At 37.5% G+C, this 26,067-nt stretch overlaps 1 protein-coding gene and 1 non-coding gene across 2 annotated transcripts; both read right to left on the bottom strand.

The window, feature by feature from the left end:
* Nucleotides 1-2,528: 2,528 nt before the first annotated feature.
* On the bottom strand, nt 2,529-2,601 carry TRNAF-GAA (transfer RNA phenylalanine (anticodon GAA)). The gene has a single exon. It is a non-coding gene; the product is annotated as a tRNA-Phe (tRNA).
* A 13,079-nt stretch (nt 2,602-15,680) lies between these two features.
* On the bottom strand, nt 15,681-16,604 carry LOC147786307 (putative transcriptional regulator SLK3). The gene has a single exon (XM_087120864.1). It carries the CDS (start codon nt 16,602-16,604, stop codon nt 15,681-15,683), a length of 924 nt encoding a protein of 307 aa, XP_086976990.1.
* Between the last annotated feature and the right edge of the window lie 9,463 nt (nt 16,605-26,067).

Raw genomic sequence — 26,067 nt, 5'->3', positions numbered from 1 at the left:
GATGCAAAGGAATTAAAAAAACTTTATTTTTGACGTTGAACACTACTTGAAGGTTACAGGAACTTGCTCATAGGACCTAAGAGTTACGTTGGCCACAATGCATCTCATGGACGGTAGCGCTCGAAGGTGGATGATATAAAAAATAGGTCATGCACCATAAACTCATGGGAAGACCGTTGATGGAATCGATGCAATCGATGCTCCCCTTGATGGGTTGCCAATTAAAGACCTGACGTTTGATGTTGACTCTTTTGAAGAAAAAGCCACACGATCGAACACCTCAAAATGTCGTGGTAGCTCTAAGAACTCTATTATACGACCTGAGAGTTGAGGGCTACAGGAACTTTCTCATACGACCTGAGAGTTACATTAGCCACAATGCATCTCATGGACGATGCAAAACTATGGTAGTGCTCGAAGGTGAATGGTATAAAAAATGGGTCATGCACCATAAACTCATGGGAAGATCGTTGATGGAATCGATGCAATCGACGCTCCCCTGGATGGGTTGCCAATCAAAGACCTAACATTTGATATTGATTCTTTTGAAGAAAGAGCCACAGAATCGAACAGCTCGAAACGTCACGGTAGACCTGAGAACTCTAACACACATAGGGAAGGACGTGTCGAAGAGTTAGACATTAAGCAAAAGATCATGCTAAAACTCATCAGCGATCGGACAAAATATTTCAGGACATCTACACCAAAAATCCATTGTCGTCCAGCGGTCAGGATATCTGGCTTTCACCCAGGAGACCCGAGTTTGATTCCCGGCAATGGAATGTTATTTTCTTATTTCATTTTATTTTACAGTTTCTATCTTAGACTAAAAAGACTTTTTATGAACATCGTACCTTTGTCAGAGTTATGTTATAGATATTTTGTTCAATTTCAAATGGTTAATACGATAATCCAGTCGTTTTCGAGGTCTCTCTTGTTGAACGACATCATGGTTGAGATGAGCAGGTGATTCAAATGGTTAATGCGATAATCCAGTCGTTTTCGAAGTCTCTCTTGTTGAACGACGTCATGGTTGAGATGAGAAGGTGATTCAAATGGTTAATGCGATAATCCAGTCGTTTTTTAGGTCTCTCTTGTTGAACGACGTCATGGTTGAGATGAGCACTCGAGTGAGTTTGACAAGTTTGGCTGTAGAGAACCACACCTCAAGCCAAGTTCATGTGGGCTTAACAAACTTAAAATCCAAGAACACAATCCCTTAAATGTAAACCGGGATGCTAAGGAATTAAAAAGCTTTATTTTTTACGTAGAACAATACTTGAAGGTTACTGTTACTTGCTCATAAGACCTAAGAGTTACGTTGGTCACAATGCATCTCATGGATGATGCAAAACTATGGTGGCGCTCGAAGGTGAATGCTATAAAAAATGGGTCATGCACCATAAACTCATGGGAAGATTATTGATCCAATCGATGCAATCGACAATCCTTTGGATGGGTTGCCAATCAAAGACCTGATGTTTGATGTTTGATGTTTACCGTTTTGAAGAAAGAGCCACACGATCGAACAGCTGGAAACGTCGCGGTAATTCTGAGAACTCTATCACACACATGAAAGGACGTGTCGAAGAGTTAGACATTACCCAAAACATCATAGTAAAACTCTTGACCGATTAGACAAAAGACTTTAGGACAACTACACCAAAAATTCATTGTTGTCCAACGGTTTGGATATTTGGCTTTCACCTAGGAGATTCTGGTTTGATTCTCTAAAATTGAATATTATTTTCTTATTTCTTTTTATTTTATAGTTTCATCTTTTGTCACCAATTATATTTAAACTTTACCTCATTTTGAGAGGCACTTTAATGGTCAAGTTCAATAGTATCTTAGATTAAAGACTTTTATGAACATCGTACCTATGTTAGTGTTATGTTCTAGATATTTGTTTCAATTTCAACAAGTGGGGTTGAGGTGATTCAAATGGTTAATGCGATAATCCGGCTATTTTCGAGGTCTCTCTTGTTGAACGCCATCATGGTTGAGATGAGCACCCGAGTGAGTTTGACAAGGAGACTCGAATTTAAACTTTACCTACGTTTGAGAGGCACTATAATGGTCAAGTTCAATGGTATTTTAGATTAAAAAGACTTTGTTAGTGTTACTTTGTACCTTTGTTAGTGTTATGTTATAGACATTTGGTCAAGTTCAACAAGTGGGGTTGAGGTGATTCAAATGGTTAATGTCACTTTATTTGATTCAAATTGTTAATGTGATAATCCAGTTGAATAGTTACAGGTGCGGTGAACGTGGAGATTAAACACGTGACCTTCTGAGCTATCCCTGCTAACATTAAAAATAAAAATTCATAAGTAAAGCTATTTCCAATAATTCATTATATTTTAAAAAGAAATAATAATCAACTAAACTATAAGGTGCAATGAATGCAACTTAGTCAACCTATGCCAGTTGGATAAAAAACGGTATTTCCACTAATTCATTATATTTTAAACATAAATAATCACTAATTTTGGAAAGAATAGTCAAATTATGCAATGTGAACCAAGTGCGGTGAACGTGGATCGAACACGTGACCTTCAGATCTTCAGTCTGATGCTCTCCCAACTGAGCTATCCCCGCAATCATTAGATATGAAAATTCATCAGTAAAGATATTTTCGCTGATTCATTGAGATTTCAAAAGAAATAATGACTAATTTTTTTATTGAATAGTTAGGTTATGCAAATAGAAACAGGTGCGGTGAACGTGGAGATCGAACACGTAACCTTCAAATCTTAAATCTGACGCTCTCTAAACTGTGCTATCCCTGATAACATTAAAAATGAAAGTTTTTAAGTAAAGGTATTTCCGCTAATTAATTTAAATTTTAGAAAGAAATGATTACTAATTTTAGATTGAATAGTCAAATTGTGCAACGTGAAAAGGTATTTCCGCTAATTAATTTAAATTTTAGAAAGAAATGATTACTAATTTTAGATTGAATAGTCAAATTGTGCAACGTGAACCATGTGTGGTGAACGCGGATCGAACACCAAACCTTCAAATCTTCAATCTAACGCTCTCTCAACTGAACTATCCACACTACTATTAAAAATGAAAATAAATCAGTAAAGGTATTTTCGCTACTTCATTGAAATTTTAAATAGAAATAATCACTAATTTTTAATAAGATATTCAAGTTATCCAACTTGTATAAGGTGCGGTGAACTAGAACACGTTAGGTATTTTCGATAATTCATTGAGATTTCAGAAAGGAACAATGACTAATTTTAGATTGAATAGTCGGGTTATGCAACTAGAATCAGTTGCGGTGAACGTGGAGATCAAACACGACCTTCAAATCTTCAGTCTGACGCTCTCCCAACAGAGCTATCCCCGCTAATATTAAAAATGAAAATTCATAATTAAAGGTATTTCCGCTAATTCATTATGTTTAAAAAAGAAATAATCACTAATTTTAGATTGAATAAGCAAGTTATGTTTTTAGATTGTATAGTCAGGTAATAAACTTGTATTAGGTGCGTTGAACGTGGATAAAACACGTGTGACCTTCAAATCTTCAGTCTAACAATCTCCAAACTAAGCTACTCTTGCTAACATTAAAAATGAATATTCATCAGTAAAGGTATTGGGTACACTTCTGGAAATTCAACAAAAGGCAATAGTATTAGACCGAGATGCCATATTTCAATCTCGCTTCTGGAAAATTCAACAAAAGGCATTGGGTACGCAGTTATAGTATGACATTCCACCCATAAATAGATTGTCAAACAGAAATGCTCAAGCAAATATTGGAAGACATGTTGAGGGTATATGTGATGGATTTTGCAGGAAGCTGGGATAAGTACCTACCCCTTATGAAATTCGCTTATAATAATACTTGCCAAGCCACCATAAAAATGGCCACATACGAGGTTCTTTATGGACGAAGATTTCGATCCCCTATCTTTTCGGAAGAAGGGGGGCAAACGACAACTATTGGGCCAGAGCTGGTGCAAATTACCAACACCGCAGTCCAGAAGATTAAAGCTAGGATACAGATCGCACGAAGCCGAGAGAAAAGCTATGCAGACCTAAGGCGCAAGGACATGAAATTGTAGGTAGGGGATCATATATACCTAAAGGTAGCACCCCATGAGAGGGGTGCTCAGGTAGGGTGAAAAGGGGAAGCTAAGCCCTAGGTTTATCCCTCCCTTTGAGATATTAGAAAGGATTGGATCTGTGGCCTATAGAATCGGGCAATGCCCAAACTTGTCTGCAGTACATAATATCTTTCATGTATCCATACTACGGAAGTATACCCTAGATCGTTCGCATGTACTGGCTCATGAAACTCTCTTCTTGAGAGATGACCTAACATATAAAGAAGACCCGATTCAAATAATAGACAAGAAAGTCAAATGATTGAGAAATAAGGAAATCTCTCTCGTTAAGGTCCTATGGAAGAATCATAGAGTAGAAGAATCCACTTGGGAAACAAAAGGCAAATAAGAACCTTGTACCCTGACCTATTTTAGAATAAGCACTTTCGATGACCGAAAGTTTTCAAAGGAGAGGAGAATTTGCAACACTCAAGGTCTCCAATAAGAGACAGTGTATAATCCGTACTAGGTTGTATCTAGAAGCAAAGAACAAGTAAAATTGAAAAAACATTAAGAAAATGGTACTTTTTCTAATTTTTATAAACTTACGAATCATTAAATTTTTTATAGAATAAGAATTACAAGGTGCTTAAAAAAGGAAGGCTCTGATCGGAGAAGACTTTTCTGGCAGAAGATTCAAAAAAATAAAGAATGAAATTATAGAAATTCTAGACGTTTCAATGGTAGTGGAAAATCCGTCTATAAATTATGAATTAGGGTAGACTATTAGGGGCAAGAAGCAAGCTTAATCGAGTACCCAATCGAGAGATACAAGTTTTTTGTTTTGGGGTATCGTGTTCATGGGTTTACCTCGAATTCGAGAACTATAGTCCACTATTCATTTCCAAACTTGTTCCTGCACCTTCTAAATAAGTTTACCCATAAGTTTGGTGAAGGAAAGAGGTCCTCAAAGTGCTAGTAGGTTTTCACACGAATTAGTCCTCGTTAGGTTACCCTCTAATGTTTTCCTAAGCAAAAACCTCAACTCCTAAAGCCTAACCGATGACATTATGTATAAACCTAGGTTCATCAATAATCCATGTACCAAGTATCGAGAACTATGTGAATAACATGCTAAATAAGTTGCTAAGATACATACCCATAAGTAACCATTATCTGCATTACGATGTGTACTAAAAGGCCCCTATTCCTCTTTAGGTAGGATGTCCGGCAATATGTATCATGAGCTGGATGTTATGATAGGCCTTCCTTTCCCATCAGCTAAACGAGATGTCCTGCACAACGATTTACCAGTAGGATTACATGATTATGACGACACCACTCATGTGTTCATGAGGAGAAAATTGAAGGTTATTTTAAGGGAAGGTTTTCAGGATCAGTATATGATACATAACACGATGACCTCTAAGTTCTAAGATCCTGAAAACATAACAAGAAGTAATATCCTAGCTTAAGGTCGCGATTAAAAACCTTCTAGTAGGCTACTTACTAAGTTTTACTCACTCCATGTTTATCATTTTTTTTCAAGTAACTAAGAGTTGGTCGTGGATGAGTGGACTTTGGAGTGTGGGCTATGGACTAACTTCTATTTTTAATCTAGTATTTTTTGTTCTTCTTTTGAGTCTGCTTCTTATTTTGTGTTTGTAACGAATATGTATATGTATAAGAATAAGTCACTCATGAAAGACCCAAAGGATAGAAAGGAAAAAAACTTAAAGGATTAAGTAAGAACAAAGGACTTAGTCAAGTCACTCGTGTACCCTAACAAGTGATTTCAAGGAGTTAAAGGCCTTTGGAAAAGGATTGGAGAGGAAAAAGTAAATGAAAAGGGCAAAAAAGTCATTTTATCAATTATCAAGAATCTTTCCGGATTTGTAATTCCTTATCTAGAAGGAATCTCAAGATTCAAAATAAGCGAAAAATGATCAAAAAGCGATGAGGAATTTGTAGAAAAATTATGGATTTTTTGAGAAAAATAATAATAAAATATTCGGAAAGTGGCAAATTACCAAAATACCCCTAGAAGAATGGATAACTACAGAAATGCCACTCTAATTAGAATCAGAGAATCTACCGTGACCATCCGAGCAAAATCCTTCGAACTCAAATTTCAACCGTCGGATCTCCTCCAAAATTTGATATGATCTAGAACGAACACGCACGGATCATCACATCCAACGACTAGTATTCAAAGCCAAGATCGGTAAGGATATGATTGGAGTTGATATCTCTGAAAAATTATCCAAAAAGTTCGATCTCTAAATAACGAAGATTCTGTAGCTCCCAATGTCGGTTTAAGCTCCTCCTATAAAATCTGAAGTAGGAGCAACAATACGGAATAAGAATCGAGAAAGGTCGATCCCCTAATCAAAGGCAATAAGCATTTAGATTCTGGGTCTCCTACTCTCAGATTTCTTCCAAATTCGAGAGCAATCCTCCACCATTTCTCAAAATTTGACATTTTCTCGGGTTTTCTAAATTTTAACCCCATTCCAGACCGATTCTCATAGAAAATCTTATGGTTTCAGAAACTAGACACAATAAGGAGTATGTGGAAGGAAATTTGAAGTAATTCAGATACTGGATACTCAAGAATGGACGTCCCAAACGTCGACGACGAGGCAAGTAGCCACCTTGAACTTTTTGTTAAGAAATACTTGTAGAAATTGCTTAGATTTTCATATGAATCCGAAACCAAGTATAAATTAAGGATATATAAAGAAAAACCCAAAGAATCGTGAGTTAAGACCCTGAACCGATCAAATAGCTCGAGATTTTAGTAACGTTAAAATTGATGGTGTTAATATAACACATGCGGAAGCAATTTGGATCTTAGGCACTTTTAGAACATCAATTATAGTAAATAACTAGCATGTTCACAAGTATTAAAACATAATGAGTTTAGATACTAACCTTTTGTAGTTCAAACTCCTTTTTCCTCACGAACCGGTTTCGTACCACCACTAGTGTCTTCTCCACTATCCTCCGGCCTTAGAACGGGATTGTGGAATCTGGTGAGTGACTAAACTTGGGAGGGATTTTGTATATATGAAGAGATTGTTTGTGAGAGGTTTTTTCTCAAGGTTTTTCACTAAGAAGAAGAAGACCTTCCATGTACCATGATCACTCTATTTAAAGAGTCATGTTTTGCATGTTAATGCAAATTTGAGTTCACCAAATTTTGACACTCAAAATTCCACTCAAATGTTTGGGATTATGTGGCAAGCATGCATGTTTGAGTTAACCAAATTTTAACACTTAAAATTCCACTCAAACTTGTGGGGTTTATTTGGCAAGCATGAAAGTTTGGTTAAACCAAATTTTGACACCTCAAAATTCCACTAACATGTATTTTTCCATTAAATGAAGTCAACATTTTGACTTTCTTCATTTTAATTCAACAATTAATTTGAATAATTAATTTCAAATTAAAGTAACATTAAATAATTAATTAAACTATTTAATTAATATTTAATATTAATTCAAATGCCAATCCCAATCAATTCCGACACATAATTGATTAAGATATTTAAATCTTATTTAAATATCTCATATTCTCTCTTTTTGTTTAATTCGTAAATAAAACAAAAATGCGGTTAAATATATCGTATATATGTAGTGCATATTCCCTAATTTGAGTTCGAACACTTCGAACTCCCTCGTCACACTGTTCTATGGTTTAGTCCGATATGAGCTAGCAGAGGGACCTAATGGACCTATAGATCATGGGCTCCAACGATCCAAGATTAACAGGTTAAACTCATTAACCTAGTTAACCAACATTCGTTAACTACTAGGACACTCCACTATAGCCTAGTAGTTGCACTCCCTTCACTATAGATATATTTCTGTCCATTTGATATAACCATGATTAGTAAGTCGATCTTTCACAGGTTGTTCGTAACTAGACCTGGGTCAATTTACCGTTTTACCCCTAAAGTTACTTCTTGTTCCTTATGTCTCACTGATCCTCTAATGAACAATTGGTTTGTGGTCCAACTAGTAAATCGAATCCCTCTCAGGCCAATGAGAGGGTGGGGCCCCTTGTTCAAGACCTGGAGTCAGTGCTTAAGGGAACTACCTCTCTTCTATCCCTAAAAGTGGGTAGGAGTGAATTCCATCTTGCACCCCACGTCCCCAGCTATTCACCCAGTCTTACCCCTGAAATGGGAGGCCTATTGAGTCGGCGAACTAGAGCCACTCTCACCCATGCAAATTTAAGGATAATTCCGAATAAACAGGAGTTCATGGTTAGCTCAGGATTAAAATCGAGTTACCTAGGTTATCGAATGAAAAGAAAATCAGTCTCAACAGTAAACGACATTATAAAGTGAGAGTGGTTTTCTTCATGGTCCGATCTTATGCAATACTCATTGCATAGGACGCCCCCACTCACATGTCTCCACATGTACAATTTAGTGATCACATTGTTTATATCATATACAAAAGTGGGCCGCATCCATAGTGTCCCCAGAATAAGGTACTCAGCCTTATCCTTATACTATAGATCATTTTGACTATATACTTGAACTTGATCCACTCTTATGTCTCTACATATAGTTCAAGTAATCATACTATAGCCAGAGTGTTCTTAGTTTATTTGATTTAGATTAATGATCGTAAAATTCACTTTATTCAATAACAATCTTTACTGAATAAACAACAATAATAACTTTATTGAAAATAAAATATCTTTTTGTTTACAAACTATGAGTTTTAGGACATAAAACCCAACAAACTCCCACTTGGACTAAAACTCTATTGGGGTTTTATAACGTTGAGTAGAGAGAAATACAATAAACTAGGGCATCACATACTCATGCCATTTCTCCCACTTGCCCTAGATTACATAACTCGTAGTCCTAGACTCACTAGGTGCCCTTCAAACACTTTAGCCGTGAGGGGCTTTGTAAATGGATTAGCAATGTTGTGCTCTGAAGCTATCTGTGTGACGATCACATCTCCTGTTGCACAATCTCCCTTATGAGATGATATTTGCGCTCAATATGTTTTCCTCGCTTATGGCTTCTTGGTTCTTTTGAATTTGCAACTGCTCCACTGTTATCACAATAAAGAGTGACGGGAAGATGCATATTTGGAACGACTTCCAAATCAGTTAAGAACTTCCTAAGCCATACAGATTCTTTCGCTGCTTCACAAGCAGCAACATACTTAGCCTCCATGGTGGAATCAGCAATGCAACCTTGCTTTATGCTTCTCCATATTATTGCTCCTCCGTTCAGAGTGAAGACAGATCATGAAGTCGATTTTCTCGAATCTACATCGGTCTGAAAATCTGAGTCAGTGTACCCTGTAAGGATCAGATCCTTAGCACCGTAGATTAGCATATAGTCCCTCGTGCTCCTAAGATACTTGAGGATATTCTTAACGGCAGTCCAATGAGCACGTCCTGGATTAGACTGATATCTGCTGATAATTCCCACAGCATAGCATATGTCGGGTCGGGTACATAGCATGGCATACATCAGACTGCCGACCGCTGATGCATAGGGAATGTGTCTCATATCTTCAACTTCTTGAGGTGTCTTAGGACTTTGTTCCTTCGACAAATGAACTCCATGCCTGAAAGGTAATAATCCTTTCTTGGAGTCCTGCATCTTATATCGAATCAACATTTTGTCGATGTACGATGCCTGAGACAATGCTAGTGTTTTGTTCTTGCGATTCCGAACAATTTGGATTCCAAGAACAAACTGAGCCTCTCCCAAATCTTTCATTTGGAATTGTGTCGCTAGCCAATGGTTAATGTCAGTCAGAAATCCCACATCATTTCCAATGAGTAGGATATCGTCAACGTACAACACCAGGAAAGCTACTGTAGAGTTGACTATCCTTTTATAAACACGAGGTTTTATCGAAACTGTTAGATCAGCTTTCGTTAAAGAAAAAATAGGAGCTCTTGGTTTGGCCGATGTCGATTCGTATGGCAATGTGGACTCGACTAAGGATGAGGATTTCGCTTTTCATACTGCTACTATGAGCCGAAAGAGCTGGTAAGCTATCTCGCTAAACAAAAGGAAAAAGCACGTACGCGTTGACCTTGTTACAAGGGGCGGGGGCCAGCCAAAGAAGGTCAGTCGGACTAGGTTAGGACCCTTGATCCGGTTCAGCTAGGTTCTTCCATGCAAGAATGTATGCGTTTCGGTATCCTCTTTAGGACTGGTTGCTTTCTCTTTTTGTTTATACGTTTGGAGAAACCTGCTAAGCCCGCCTTTCTTATCAGGTGTGATTCAATCTTTCAACTCAAACTTTCATATCGTCCAACGGAAAAGGTAGGAGTACGACTAACTTTTCCTTTTCTTTTCCGAGCTAAGGGATCATTCAGTTTCTACCAAAAAGTTCACTATCTATTAGTTGCCGTAATCGAATGTATTTCTCATTTCACGTTAGCTCCTCCAAGAGTTTCCTGGTCCGTAGTAGACGAAACCTTGGACTTCTATAGGACTTATAGCATTGCCTGGTGAGCTCGCGGTTGAGGGTTGACCTTATAGGAGATCGAGCAGCCTTTCTTTCCCTACCTGGTATGCTTTTCCGCTTATTGTGCAACTAGCCAACTAGCCAAAGAGAGAGGGAGAGGGATCATGTCAATCAGTTTGTATGTGCATTTTGTCCGTCCTGTACTTGCCTGCTTAGCTTTCTTAGCCAACATCTCCGGTTTCTCCCAAACCAAGAGGTCCTACTTATCCATACCCAAAAGTTACACTTTCAGCCGAAAGACTGATTTTTTTCATAAAGTCGGTTCATAGATCAAGAAAGAATGAAGCTGCTTACAGGGACGGTTACGCGATACGTCTTTTCGTACTCGCCTTTTCTTTAACCCGACTATCAACCTAGCCATTCTCGCTTGTTGCTTTAAGGGGTCTCCCCACTGTAGATTACTCGGATTGGTTCTCGCGTCCCTGTGCCAAAAAGGATGGGCAAGTTTGGATTGAGTGTTCATCGATTGGGTGGATCATATGCTCCGGGGGGGGGGGGGGGGGGGGTCAGACGAGGTGTAGCGCAGTCTAGTCAGCGCATCTGTTTTGGGTATGTTGTCCGCTAAAGGTTTTAGGAAAGGGGGTACAAATTTTCTACATAGGTCATCTGTGGTCACAGTCCTTTTAAGGAAGATGCTCCCAAATAATCGATGAACAATAGCCTTTAAAGAAGTTTGAGAGAGCAAGAATAGGCAGAAAAGAGAATAGGAGTGAGTCGTGCAAGGAAGAAGGAACTAGTAGGTTAAATTTGGGTTCGTTTGAACTAAAAAACGAACAAAAGTTTTTCAAACGAACTCAAATTAAGACTCACTAGCCCAAAGTCCATATGTGGTAAAAAAAAAAAAAAACCTTCCGTTGCCCAACCCTTATTCGCAGTCTGCATCCAACCATTTCTTTTTCAACCTACACGTATGCTCCAGGCCAAACTCACGTAACTAGTCAGAAGATGCGGCCCACAACTAAACGGAAGACAAGTGTCACAATCGCACTCTTACAGTAGTGAGACAATGATTATGTGACATTTGTTCTAATCCAATGAACAAGTCAACCATGCAAAATTTAGACTAAACGAACAATAGCAGTGTATGTGACATTTGTTCTAATCCAATGGACAAGTGTCACAATCGCACTCTTACAGTAGTGAGACAATGATTATGTGACATTTGTTCTAATCCAATGAACAAGTCAACCATGCAAAATTTAGACTAAACGAACAATAGCAGTGTATGCTCGAATCACGTTTAGAAGAAATATTTTAGAAAACTTGAGCGAGAAAATACATTAAAAACAATTTCAAATAAAGCAATGTTATAAACTAAAAGTGAAGAAACAACAACAGGTCACGTTCTCCTATAGTACATTTTGGGACATTTTAGTCCTGATGGGTGAAGATATGATTTTAAGGACTAATCATACACCCCGTATTGGCACAATAATAATAGTAAAGGCCTATCTAAGATGAAAGCAAGTAAAACGTGATTGGAATGAGCATGCCACCATGAACCACAAATCGTTTACAGGAATAGCTGAGACATCTAACATGCAGCCACAGGCAACATGCCTCGGCCAATCATGACCGCGACATCTGCCCTTACACAATTTGTCAATATCTCTATCAACCGGCTCTTCATAAACTCAACGTTGTAGGATGAGGCTGACTTTAGGTCTTGCGACGCGCTTCTAGTTGATCTCAGTATTGAGGAGTCTTTTCCAACCTACTAGGAGCTATTGAAAATCACTTCTCGGTTTGTTAACTCTTCAAGTCTTCTCTGTTGGTGTCTTTCCTACTTTTTTCGCTTGAAACAATTTCTTCTTTGCATGACGTCATACCACCTGCTTTTACTTGATGTTTTCTTGGTCGGAATACTAACATTTCAAGTTACTGACGTGGACAACAGGGTTAGTCTGTATCCATAGGAGCAATTGGATCCTATATGATGTCTTCCTAATCTTGTGGATAACTTCAACTAGTCCATAGAATTTTCGCACCAGTCTTTGGTTCTTGTTGCTTTGAACTCAAAGTTGATCTAACCTTAACTTATCATAACTCTCTATTTGCTTTGAAATTATCGTGGTCGACCCTTCTCTTCATCCGTCTGGATGGTATTTTTGTGTGAACATGTGTTGCTTTAGTGGTTTGTTTTTGTCTCCCTTCTTCAGTAGAGGTGTTGGCTTGGTGTCTTTGCCAAGCATTTGAGTGATCAGTGACAAGAGCCTTTGGAGGTCAAAAAAACCCGACTGTGAACATGCCATTTTTCTATTTGTAGAATTCAACTAGCTCAGGCTGAGCCGCATGACATCTATTTGTGGTACGCGACATAAAACTAATCTTGTGATTTATCTCTCTTGGTGGGGTTAAGCCCAATATCTGACCTTCTTGTTTTGGGTCGTGGTATTCATGTAGTGGCAAAAAAGTTTTTGTTGAGGTTGGTACACTTGAGCTCCCCCTTTTCAAATACAACAATGGCAGCAAGTGTAGATTCATCATGCCTAAGATTCTTTCTCAATTGTACTATCGTCATCATTTTCACCCCCCTTGGTTGATGGATGTTTGTCGAATGATCGTTGGGTTAGACTCCGTTACTACTATGCATTTTGCTAGGGGCATGTAAATGACTTTGTGTTCTAGCAGGATGTCAATCCCTGACTATTTGAGCTCTAGAATGTTGGATATGAAGGCTGACTATTTATAGTAAAAATCTGATAGAGATATATATACTAAATAATTATATATAGTAGGTGGTTACATATAGTGAAGTTATATATAATAAACTGAAATCATATGTATACCCATTGTCAGTGCTTCCTAAATGTACATTTCTCATTCTCCATATCCTCTCTTTGCATACCTGAAGTCATTAATACAAAACCATTAGTCAATATTTCTTCTTACATATTATCTATCATGTTTTTTGTGTTCATTTAGATCAAGTGTGTGCGTTGTTGTGTTATTCTAATAACTGGTATCAGAGCGAGGAGAGATTCACCACGATCTGTGAAGATGGAAAGTTCAAAGACTGGAATTGAAAAGTTTGATGGATTCGATATCAGTTTCTAGAAGATGCAGATTGAAGATTATCTATACGAGAAAGATATTCAGGAACCCATTTTGGGGGTGAAGCTGGATACCATGACCACGGAGTGCAAGCTCAAGGATTGTCACGCCGTAGGGTTAATCTGGTTGACGCTGCCAGGGAACCAAAGAAAGTGCGATTGGAAATGGTCCATACAGACGTTTAGGGACCATCTCCAGTTTCTTCATTTCTGGTACCAAAATTTCATGGATTAGAGGTCTCGCACTGTGCAACGACAACTCTCTGTTTTCCTAAGGCTAGTCAGATATCTCATGACCACTCTTTTCCTCCTCACCATATCTAGACACTATAACGTTGATCCAGTATTGTCTTATATAGTTAACGTTCACTCTTTAACGTCCAAGGACATTTTATAACTACCACGAAAATCAAAACATACAATAAATTCATACAAGTTTTACAATATATCATATACTACAAAATAGGGTTAGACTGCTTACTTGGTCACGGAGAGACGTGTCATCGAACTGAGTCATAGAGATATACGACTCTTTATCCTAAGAAAAAATCTATATAATTTAAAATCTAGCTGCTCTGATACCAATCTGTCACAACCCAAATTTCAAGGGTTCAAAACTCAAATAGAAACTAAAATTGTGAGTGAAAACAAATAAAAATAAAAGTAAATTAATATAAAATAAGAAAATGTTGTAAAATTAAAATGAGATTGAGAAAAAAACACAACATTAAATATAAAATTAAATTAAATTATAAGACGGTGTTGTTCAAATTTATCCAAACAAAAAAAAAGTGTTTCGGATACAATTACAAAAAAAAAAAAAAGTACAAAAAAACTCAAACGCAAAGACAGACTAACGCTACATAACAACCCCATTTGTGAGTGCACAACCTTTGAAGGCTCCCTCATCTCAACGGTAAGTTCTATTACGAACCCATCCAAAATAATCACACCTGTGACCGCATCTCCTAACTTTAAACTGCTAGTTTAAACATGGTTTCGTCACGAAAGCTTTAGAGATAAATCTATCTTTACAAAAATATTTTTCTCTTAATTTATAATTAGTCATAAAAAGAAATAATTAGGTATAAATTTTGTCTAGAATTCAAAACTTTCAAATCCTACCGTTCCTTAACCAGATTCAAATCCAGATTCTAGAACTTCTAGTACCATATATAAAGTTGGTATCCTCTAATAAAACAGGAAGTTCTCTTAAGATCATTAAATTCTTATAGTCTCCAGGCTCAATATCATTAATACAATTATGTTTTATCTTGAACACGCCAAACATGAAACTAAAGTGCCTTCAATTTAACTCCATTTTATTGTCATCTTGAATGATGGGTAGGGTATATTCTTGATTTACCTTAAAGTTCTTGTTACATGACAGTTCATATTAGTTAAGCTTTTTGCAAAATCACAAGTTAAAAGACAACAACGATGAACCTAGGTCTATTAGTCAATTCAAAGACAATTTCTTTCTCCATCTTATGGATAATAATAGTTCAACTAAATCCATATTATGCAAAGAAACAAGTTTACGACTCATAAAAACAACTACCTAAATATGTCCTAAAAATTTGAAAACTAGTTGATAATTACACAAAAATTTCTGTAAATCCATGAATTCTTGTCCAATTAGTCAATCCTAAAGATTGTAAATGAAGCTCCTGTAAATCCATGAATTCTTTAAATTACTTCTGTAAATCCATGAACTTTAAATCCTAAAAATTTTTGGGGCAATTTAATTTTTTTTTAGTTTCGAACGACAATACATTTCTTAACATTAACGCACCAATACTAAACAAAGTTGATGTGAGAGTAGAAAGAGAGCATCTCCACAACCAGTAGTGCCGAAGGCGGGGAGCATTCCTCAAGACATTAAAATCAAAGGTTCAATCGTATGATTCGCAACAAAGCCAGATTACGAGGTAGGGAAAGGAAGGGGCAAAAAGGATCCAACTACAACAGATTTATCATCCTGTACACATTTCTCCACCAGAATTCGGGCAAGGGAGCCGACAAGGTGGCTAAATTATGTTAGTCAAGCCTTCCAGACATAACCCAAATCATCATCAAGGTCATTGTTAAGGAACCCGTTTTCAGGGAAATCTTGGCCTATATCTTCAACCAAACTTTCTGGCAGATGAAGGTCTTCCGGAAAATCAGAAGCCTTTTGATTGAACCCACTATTACCAGCAGAGGACTCGCTATTTGAAGCAGCTTTGAAGCTATTGCTTCTACTCGGACCAGGGCAAGGGACATTGCTCCCAGGCAGATTTCCAGATGCCACAGCTGCAACTGAGGTGTTTCCCACAAAACCCGTACCCCTTCTTGTCAAACTTCTGTTTGCATTTGGTCCGGTAAGGGGTGGCTGTTGCAAACGGCCACTCTTACTGTTACTTGACATCTGCAGTAGCTCCTGGATCATCTGTTGCTGTAGGGCCTGGCTGCCTTGAATCGTCTGAGGATAATTTTGTTGGACCAAGGAGCCAGCATTTGGTGGATGCTGTTGCAGCTCCTGCGATTGCTTTTGCAAGGTTTGCTGGGCGCTTGAAAAGCTACCAACAGAGTTCTGTATGGACCCAGGCATCAAGAATGCATTCCCCTGGAGTGTAGGGGATGGATTATAGTTGGAATTATTGAAAGAAGACAAGGCCTCCTGTTGATGTGGGCTGGGATTGGAGTTCATAGAGCTTTGTCTCATGAGGATATTCTGGTACGTAGTCATTGCCAAAGCAGCTTGTGCCGAACCACTCAAACCTCCTCGACCAATCATCTGATGGTTATTAATCCTATGGTTATCATGTTCAGGATGCATTGCCATCAGCTTATTTACTTTTGTGGGAAGACCTTGAATACTTGCTAACTGTTCCATCTCCTGCATCTTTTGCATCTTGAGCTTGGCTGCAGTGGCATGTCTAGGATAATTTTTCAAGCCCTCTGTAAAAACAAGAAGTTCCAACATACAATAAAAGAAAAATCACAGAACACTAAAGAAAATGAGTAATCAATTCAGAAGGGAAAATTATTGCCCACTAGAAAAGAAAAACATCACAAACAAATAGACTATACTCGAGGGTTTTAAAGCTCAAAATCTTGAAATATGTAATGGTAGAAATGTTCTTCCTAGCTTCCAGGGCTACACAAAAATGAAGTTGAAATCCCTAGATTTGGTGCATATAGTAAATGAAGCTCCACATGAAGTAATTTAAAGTTCCCCTTACCTAACTAAAGTTTATGATGGGAAATTTAGGGTTTTATGATGCAAGAATTGTGGGGATGTAGCTTAGATGGTAGAGCTCATTTAGCATGAGAGGCAAAGGGATATCCCCATCTCCAAAAGAAACTATTTATTATTAATATTTTACATTTATTCAACCTTTCCTTATTTATGACATAATTAGCGGAGATATTTTTTCATTTTTCACTAGAATTGATGACCGGACATTTAGGGTTTCTGATATAAGTATTGTGGGAATGTAGCTTAGATGGTAGATTGCTTACTTAGCATGCGAGAGGTACGGGGATCGGATCGATACCCCATATCTCCAAAAGAAACTATTTGTTATTACTATTTTATTTCTATTCAATTTTTCCTTATTTACGACATAATGAATAGCTTTATTTTTTTATTTTCACTATTATTGATGACGAGATGTTTAGGATTTTGTGACATAAGAATCTTGAGGGTGTAGCTTACAATTTACATGTTTTCATTTTTCTACTTTGTCTGCCTGCATTTAGAAATGAAGCAAAATTAGTCCGAGGGTTTTAGGCAGATTGTTATAATTCAAATTTTTAACTAAAAAACAAAATTAGTATCGTTATCACGCTTAAAACTACCCTATAGGTATAATCGACCTATTATTCTTCCACCAATGGGAGCAAAAAGCAACGTTACTATGTAAAACTAGTTTCATGGACTATGCATCTCATGGACGATGCAAAACTATGGTGGCGCTTGAAGGTGAATTGTATAAAAAACTGGTCATGCACCAAAAGATTATGGGAAGACCATTGATGGAATTGAAGCACTCGACGCTCCCCTGTATGGGTTTCCAATCAAAGACCTAATGTTTGATGTTGACTCTTTTGAAGAAAGAGCCACTTATCGAACAACAAGAAACGTGGCGGTATCTCTGAGAACTCTATCACACACATAAAAAAAACGTGTCCCAGAGTTAGACATTACACAGAAGATCTGGCTTTCATCGAGGAGACCCGAGTTTGATTCTCGACAATGAAATTTTATTTTCTTATTTCTTTTATTTTATAGTTTCATCTTTTGTCACCAATTATATTTAAACTTTACCTAGAGAAGCACTATAATGGATGAGTTCAATAATATCTTAAATTCAAAAGACTTTTATGAAGTTGGTTTGAGAGGCAGTATAATGGTCAAGTTCAATAGTATCTTAGATTAAAAAGACTTTTATGAACTTTGAACCTTTAATAGTGTTATGTCATAGATATTTGGTTCGATTTCAACAAGTGAGGTTGAGGTCATTCAAATGGTTAATGTGACAAGGTCATTTTCAAGGTCTCTTTTGTTGAACGCCATCATGGCTGAGATGACTGAGATGAGCACCAGAGTGAGTTTGACAAGGAGAGTCGTAGAGAACCACACCCCAAGCCAAGCTCATGTTGGGCTTAACAAACTAAAAATCCAAAAACACAAACCCTTAAATGGGAACCAGGATGGTAAGGAATTAAAAAAACTTTATTTTTGACATTGAACAATACTTGAAGGTTACAGGAACTTGCTCATAGGACCTAAGAGTTACGTTGGCCACAATGCATCTCATGGACAGTGGCGCTCGAAGGTGGATGATATAAAAAATGGGTCATGCACCATAAACTCATGGGAAGACCGTTGATGGAATCGATGCAATCGACTCTCCCCTTGATGGGTTGCCAATTAAAGACCTGACGTTTGATGTTGACTATTTTGAAGAAAAAGCCACACGATCGAACACCTCGAAATGTCGTGGCAGCTCTAAGAACACTCTATCATATGACCTGAGAGTTGAGTGCTACAGGAACTTTCTCATACGACCTGAGAGTTACGTTAGCCGCAATGCATCTCATGGATGATGCAAAACTATGGTAGTGCTCGAACGTGAATGGTATAAAAAATGGGTCATGCACCATAAACTCATGAGAAGATCGTTGATGGAATTGATGCAATCAACGCTCCCCTGGATGGGTTGCCAATCAAAGACCTAGCATTTGATATTGACTCTTTTGAAGAAAGAGCCACACAATCGAACAGCTCGAAACGTCGCGGTAGCCCTGAGAACTCTAACACACACAGGGAAGGACGTGTCGAAGAGTTACTCAATAAGCAAAAGATCGTGCTAAAACTCTTCAGCGATCTGACAAAAGACTTCAGGACATCTACACCAAAAATCCATTGTCGTCTAGCGGTCAGGATATCTGGCTTTCACCCAGGAGACTCAAGTTCGATTCTGGGCAATGGAATAGAGTTATTTTATAGATATTTTGTTCAATTCAAATGGTTAATGTGATAATCCAGTCGTTTTCGAGGTCTCAATTGTTGAACGACATCATGGTTGAGATGAGCACTCGAGTGAGTTTATTGAACGACGGTCTCTCTTGTTGAACGACATCATGGTTGAGATGAGCACTCGAGTGAGTTTGACAAGTTGGGCTGTAGAGAACCACACCTCAAGCCAAGTTCATGTGAGCTTAACAAACTTAAAATCCAAGAACATAACCCCTTAAATGGAATTCGGGATGCTAAGGGGATGCTAAGGAATTAAAAAGCTTTATTTTTGACGTAGAACAATGCTTGAAGGTTACAGGAACTTGCTCATAGGACCTAAGAGTTACGTTGGTCGCAATGCATCTCATGGACGATGCAAAACTATGGTGGCGCTCGAAGGTGAATGGTTTAAAAAATGGGCATGCACCATAAACTCATGGCGCTCGAAGGTGAATGGAATCGATGCAATCGACGCTCTTCTGGATGGGTTCCCAATCAAAGACCTGGCGCTCGAAGGTGAATGGTTTAAAAAATGGGCATGCACCATAAACTCATTTCGCTTGAAGGTGAATGGAATCGATGCAATCGACAATCCTTTGGATGGGTTGCCAATCAAAGACCTGATGTTTGATGTTTGATGTTTACCGTTTTGAAGAAAGAGCCACACGATCGAACAGCTGGAAACGTCGCGGTAATTCTGAGAACTCTATCACACACATGAAAGGACGTGTCGAAGAGTTAGACATTACCCAAAACATCATAGTAAAACTCTTGAGCGATTAGACAAAAGACTTTAGGACAACTACATAAAAAATTCATTGTTGTCCAACGGTTTGGATATTTGGCTTTCACCTAGGAGATTCTGGTTTGATTCTCTGAAATTGAATATTATTTTCTTATTTCTTTTTATTTTATAGTTTCATCTTTTGTCACCAATTATATTTAAACTTTACCTCATTTTGAGAGGCACTTTAATGGTCAAGTTCAATAGTATCGTAGATTAAAGACTTTTATGAACATCGTACCTATGTTAGTGTTATGTTATAGATATTTGTTTCAATTTCAACAAGTGGGGTTGAGGTGATTCAAATGGTTAATGCGATAATCCAGCTATTTTCGAGGTCTCTCTTGTTGAACGCCATCATGGTTGAGATGAGCACTCGAGTGAGTTTGACAAGGAGACTCGAATTTAAACTTTACCTACGTTTGAGAGGCACTATAATGGTCAAGTTCAATGGTATTTTAGATTAAAAAGACTTTTATGAACTTTGTACCTTTGTTAGTGTTACTTTGTACCTTTGTTTATGTTGCTTTTGTTTGTGTTGCTTTGTACCTTTGTTAGTGTTATGTTATAGACATTTGGTCAAGTTTAACAAGTGGGGTTGAGGTGATTCAAATGGTTAATGTCAATTTATTTGATTCAAATTGTTAATGTGATAATCCAGTTGAATAGTTACAGGTTATTTCCAAGGTCTCTCTTATTGAACGCCAACAGGGTTGAAATGATTGAGATGAGCACCTAATTGAGTTTGACAAAATTGAAATAAAATCAAATAAAATCACTAAAAAAAATCGATAAAATTGAAAAAAATTGAAAAAAAACTAGCCTTATGACACTTCCTTCAACTAGAAGGGCGGTAAATCAAGGATTCCTTCGCCCAAGACCCATGATCCAACTCCCAACATGGAAATGATAAGCTATAGAATCATTCCAAGAACCTCAATGGATGGGTTACAAACTCACATTACCAATCTCGACAACTGGACGTGTCATCGGCGTTAGAAGAACGACTGCATCAGAGCAAGTCATGAGGATAGAAGATCCCGTTGAAGGATGATAGACCAATCGTAATCTTCAGCCCAACGAGCCAAGCTTTTGTAGAAGCAAGAACCCTTGTTCTAAATTGAGTCAAAGCTAAAATTAGATAATGAGATCGAACATTGAGAAACAAGATTTGGAACTTTATTCTAAATTGAGTCATTTCACAATTGAACTTGATCAAGGCTTGATTGAAGGGCTAAGATGAAATCTACCACAAGAATTGCATGAAACTTAGAAATGACAAAGATATGCTCAGATTTCTATGAGGGGATCGTCTCAACTTGAGAGATCAATTTCATTGATCACAAATATGCTTTTACATAATAATTTGTGGGTATTTATAGTCTCCCAACAAAGAAGTGAGTGTTCGTGATTTAATCTCGATCCATTTAAATCTCCACAGAAAACGAAGTCAATTTGAGCGTTACAAACTTTATGAAATTAAAATAATAAATAAATTTTTCTAACCACTCATGAAATGATGATTGCAACTTCATCCACTACTTCAACCGTGCAAATATTTACTTTTGAATCTCCAAATGGTCTTGACTCAAACGAATCAGCTTGTAACACATGAAATGATAGTTGAACCTAGCCTATCCAATTTTGTAGATGAAGTATGAATGCTTGTTGAATCTTCTTGGCCTTGGGTTGTGTAATAGGTCCAGTTGGCCTTGGATTGAGAGAAAAGCAATGCAGACCTAAGGCGCAAGGACATGGAATTGTAGGTAGGGGATCATATATACCTAAAGGTAGCACCCCATGAGAGGGGTGCTCAGGTAGGGTAAAAAGGGGAAGCTACGCCCTAGGTTTATCCCTCCCTTTGAGATATTAGAAAGGATTGGATCTGTGGCCTATAGAATCGGGCAATGCCCAAACATGTCTGCAGTACATAATATCTTTCATGTATCCATACTACGGAAGTATACCCTAGATCGTTCGCATGTACTGGCTCATGAAACTCTCTTCTTGAGAGATGACCTAACGTATAAAGAAGACCCGATTCAAATAATAGACAGGAAAGTCAAATGATTGAGAAACAAGGAAATCTCTCTCATTAAGGTCCTATGGAAGAATCATAGAGTAGAAGAAGCCACTTGGGAAACAGAAGGCAAATAAGAACCTTGTACCCTGACCTATTTTAGAATAAGCACTTTCGATGACCGAAAGTTTTCAAAGGAGAGGAGAATTTGCAACACTCAAGGTCTCCAATAAGAGACAGTGTATAATCCGTACAAGGTTGTATCTAGAAGCAAAGAACAAGTAAAATTGAAAAAACATTAAGAAAATGGCACTTTTTCTAATTTTTATAAACTTCCCGAATCATTAAATTTTTTATAGAATAAGAATTACAAGGTGCTTAAAAAAGGAAGGCTCCAATCGGAGAAAACTTTTCTAGCAGAAGATTCAGAAAAATCAAGAATGAAATTATAGAAATTCTAGACGTTTCAATGATAGTGGAAAATCCGTCTATAAATTATGAATTAGGGTAGACTATTAGGGGCAAGAAGCAAGCTTAATCGAGTACCCAATCGAGAGATACAAGTTTTTTGTTTTGGGGCATCGTGTTCATGGGTTTACCTCGAATTCGAGAACTATAGTCCACTATTCATTTCCAAACTTGTTCCTGCACCTTCTAAATAAGTTTACCCATAAGTTTGGTGAAGGAAAGAGGTCCTCAAAGTGCTAGTAGGTTTTCACACGAATTAGTCCACGTTAGGTTACCCTCTAATGTTTTCCTAAGCTAAAACCGCAACTCCTAAATCCTAACCCATGACATTATGTATAAACCTAGGTTCATCAATAATCCATGTACCAAGTACCTAGAACTATGTGAATAACATGCTGAATAAGTTGCTAGGATCCATACCCAGAAGTAACCATTATCTGCATTACGATGTGTACTAAAAGGCCCCTATTCTTCTTTAGGTAGGATGTCCTGCAATATGTATCATGAGCTGGATGTTATGATAGGCCTACCTTTCCCATCAGCTAAACGAGATGTCCTGCACAACGATTTACCAGTAGGATTACATGATTATGACAACACCACTCATGTGTTCCTGGGGAGAAAATTGAATATTATTTTAGGGGAAGGTTTTCAGGATCATTATATGATACATGACACGATGACCTCTAAGTTCTAAGATCCTGAAAACATAACAAGAAGTAATATCCTAGCTTAAGGTCGCGATTAAGAACTTACTAGTAGGCTACTTACTAAGTTTTACACACTCAATGTTTATCATTTTTTTTCAAGTAACTAAGAGTTGGTCGTGGATGACTGGACTTTGGAGGTGGGCCATGTACTAACTTCTATTTTTAATCTAGTATTTTTTCTTCTTCTTTTGAGTCTGGTTCTTATTTTGTGTTTGTAACGAATATGTATATGTAACACCCAAAAAATGAAGAAAATTAGCTCCCATAAGAATAAGCCACTCATGAAAGACCCAAAGGATAGAAAGGAAAAAAATTAAAGGATTAAGCAAGAACAAAGGACTTAGTTACGTCACTCGTGTACCACCCTTTTGCAAAGGATGGGAAAGGAAAAAGTAAATCAAAAGGGCAAAAAAGTCATTTTATCAATTATCAAGAATCTTTCCGGATTTGTAATTCCTTATCTAGAAGGAATATCAAGATTAAAAAAAAGCTAAAAATGATCAAAAAGCGATGAGCAATTTGTAGAAAAATTATAATTTTTCGAGAAAAATAATAATAAAATATTTGGAAAGTGGCAAATTACCAAAATACCCCTAGAAGAATGGATAATTACAGAAATGCCACTATAATTAGAATCAAAGCATTTACCGTGACCATCCGAGCAAAATCCTTCGAACTCAAATTTCAACCGTCGGATCTCCTCCAAACTTTGCTATGATCTAGAACGAACACGCACGGATCATCACATCCAACGACTAGTATTCAAAGCCATGGTCGGTAAGGATATGATCGGAGTTGATATCTCCGAAAAATCATCCAGAAAGTTTGATCTCTAAATAACGAAGATTCTGGAGCTCTCAATGTCGGTTTAAGCTACTCCTATAAAGTCTTAAGTAGGAGCAACAATACGGAATAAGAATCAAGAAAGGCCGATCCCCCAATCGAAGGCAATAAGCGTTTAGATTGTGGGTCTCTTACTCTCAGGTTTCTTCCAAATTCGAGAGCAATCCTCCACCATTTCTCTTCAAACTTCTACATAACGAAGAATCTGGAGCTCTCACTGTCGGTTTAAGCTCCTCCTATAAAGTCTGAGTAGGAGCAATAATACAGAATAAGAATCGAGAAAGGTCGATCCCCCAATCGAAGACGATAAACGTTTAGATTATGGGTCTCCTACTCTCAGATTTCTTCCAAATTCGAGAGCAATCCTCTACCATTTCTCTTTAAACTTATTCCTACCATTTCTCAACAAGATTACCCACAAGTTCTATGAAGGAATAGAGTGCTGAAAGTGCCTAGAAACCATTCCCCAAATTCAATCAGCCATTGAAGAACTTCAAGAAAAACTTGAAAATCCAATCCGAGGATACATGATGATTCGTCGAGCAAGAATGATTCCAATCAGTTTCCGCACCTACAAGGAATGCTTCCATAGAAGACCACGAAGAAAAATAACCTCGAGAGCGTGTCGAATTGAAGGAAATAGGTTTCAAAATTAAATTGGGGATAAGAGTCGAATTCCTATCTACGATCTCTTTTCCTTCAAATTAAGGATTCCTCTAACTTCAGAGGAAGAAGTTGAGTAAACTTGAGGAAGGAATCGAGAGATGAAACATCGTAGAACAAGCTACCCAAGAGATCGAAAATTTGGCGTTTTGAGTGAGTTGCATACCGAGAACGATTTTTGGAAATTAAGGTCTTACACTCAAAGACGTTCCTCCAAACCAATTCATTTAGCCTGAAGAAAGGATATGGAAGAGGTTCAATGAAGAAATAGGGCCTTGAAACCCCTAGAATCGGCTACCCAATAAGAAATCCTTTGTTTTATCTCCAGCGATAAATCAGATTTTGGATGAACTTTGGAACCGAATATCTTAGGCTACTATCCACGAGAAGGTATCAAATCAAATCCCTAGCCCTTCCTTGTAATACCCATCTTTAAGTTCCACGAAGAAATCGAGGAGAGAAATGCTGTAAATGCGGCTGGACAGGCCGAGTTTTAGATGGCGGCGACGCGAAAAATGCGCATCTTCTTCCGTTTGAGAGGAAGAAAACGATGATATGGCCAGTTCAACTGAACTATCCAAGTCAACTCAAAATTTGACCTTTTCTCGAGTTTTCTCAATTTTAACCCCATTCTAGACCGATTCTCATAGAAAATCTTATGGTTTCAGAAACTAGGAACAATAAGGAGTATGTGGAAGGAAATTTGAAGTAAGTCAGATACTAGAAGCTCAAGAATGGACGTCCCAAACGTCGACGACGAGGCAAGTAGCCACCTTGGACTTTTTGTTAAGAAATAAGTAGAAATTGCTTGGATTTTCATGTGAACCCTAAACCAAGTTTGAATTAAGGATATATGAAAGAAAAACCCAAAGAACCGTGAGTTAAGACCCTGAACCGATCAAATAGCTCGAGATTTAAGTAACGTTAAAATAACCCACTATATGAGCTCCGCTGCATATCAAATTTTAATACTGAGCATATTATATTATGTTGAGGTTAGATATGAAATTTGGTGGTCATTGGATAAGGATAAGTTGGTAAACCAAGAAACGGTGCAAAATGACCATAATGCCCCTAAGGTAATTTACCTTCGGTTCATGACCTAGATGACCTTCAAATGCTATGAAATTCATCAGTAGATCTTATTTTATGAAATGTTATATGAATTCTTATCCCAAGAGGTTATATAAGGTAACGATGTTTGGGAGTAATTGGAAAATTTTAGTTAGCGAAACCAAGATATGGGAGAAAATGCTCATCACGATCCATATGACCTTTGCCATGAAGCACGATGTTTATAAGTTCTGTAGTCAATGTTGCCAATGTTTGCTGCACACAAAAATGATAGGGATGTTAAATTTTTAAGTCAGTTTTGGAGAGTATGGTGGATAAATTGGGTACCAAATTATTGTTCTCAACTTCATGTCATCCTCA

The sequence above is a fragment of the Cucurbita pepo genome, unplaced genomic scaffold, assembly GCF_057944985.1.
Source record: "Cucurbita pepo subsp. pepo isolate OVF unplaced genomic scaffold, ASM5794498v1 scafford_2, whole genome shotgun sequence".
Taxonomy (NCBI): Eukaryota; Viridiplantae; Streptophyta; class Magnoliopsida; order Cucurbitales; family Cucurbitaceae; genus Cucurbita; species Cucurbita pepo.
Note: the sequence above shows the minus strand (reverse complement) of the source record. Positions and strands in the feature narration are given on the sequence as shown.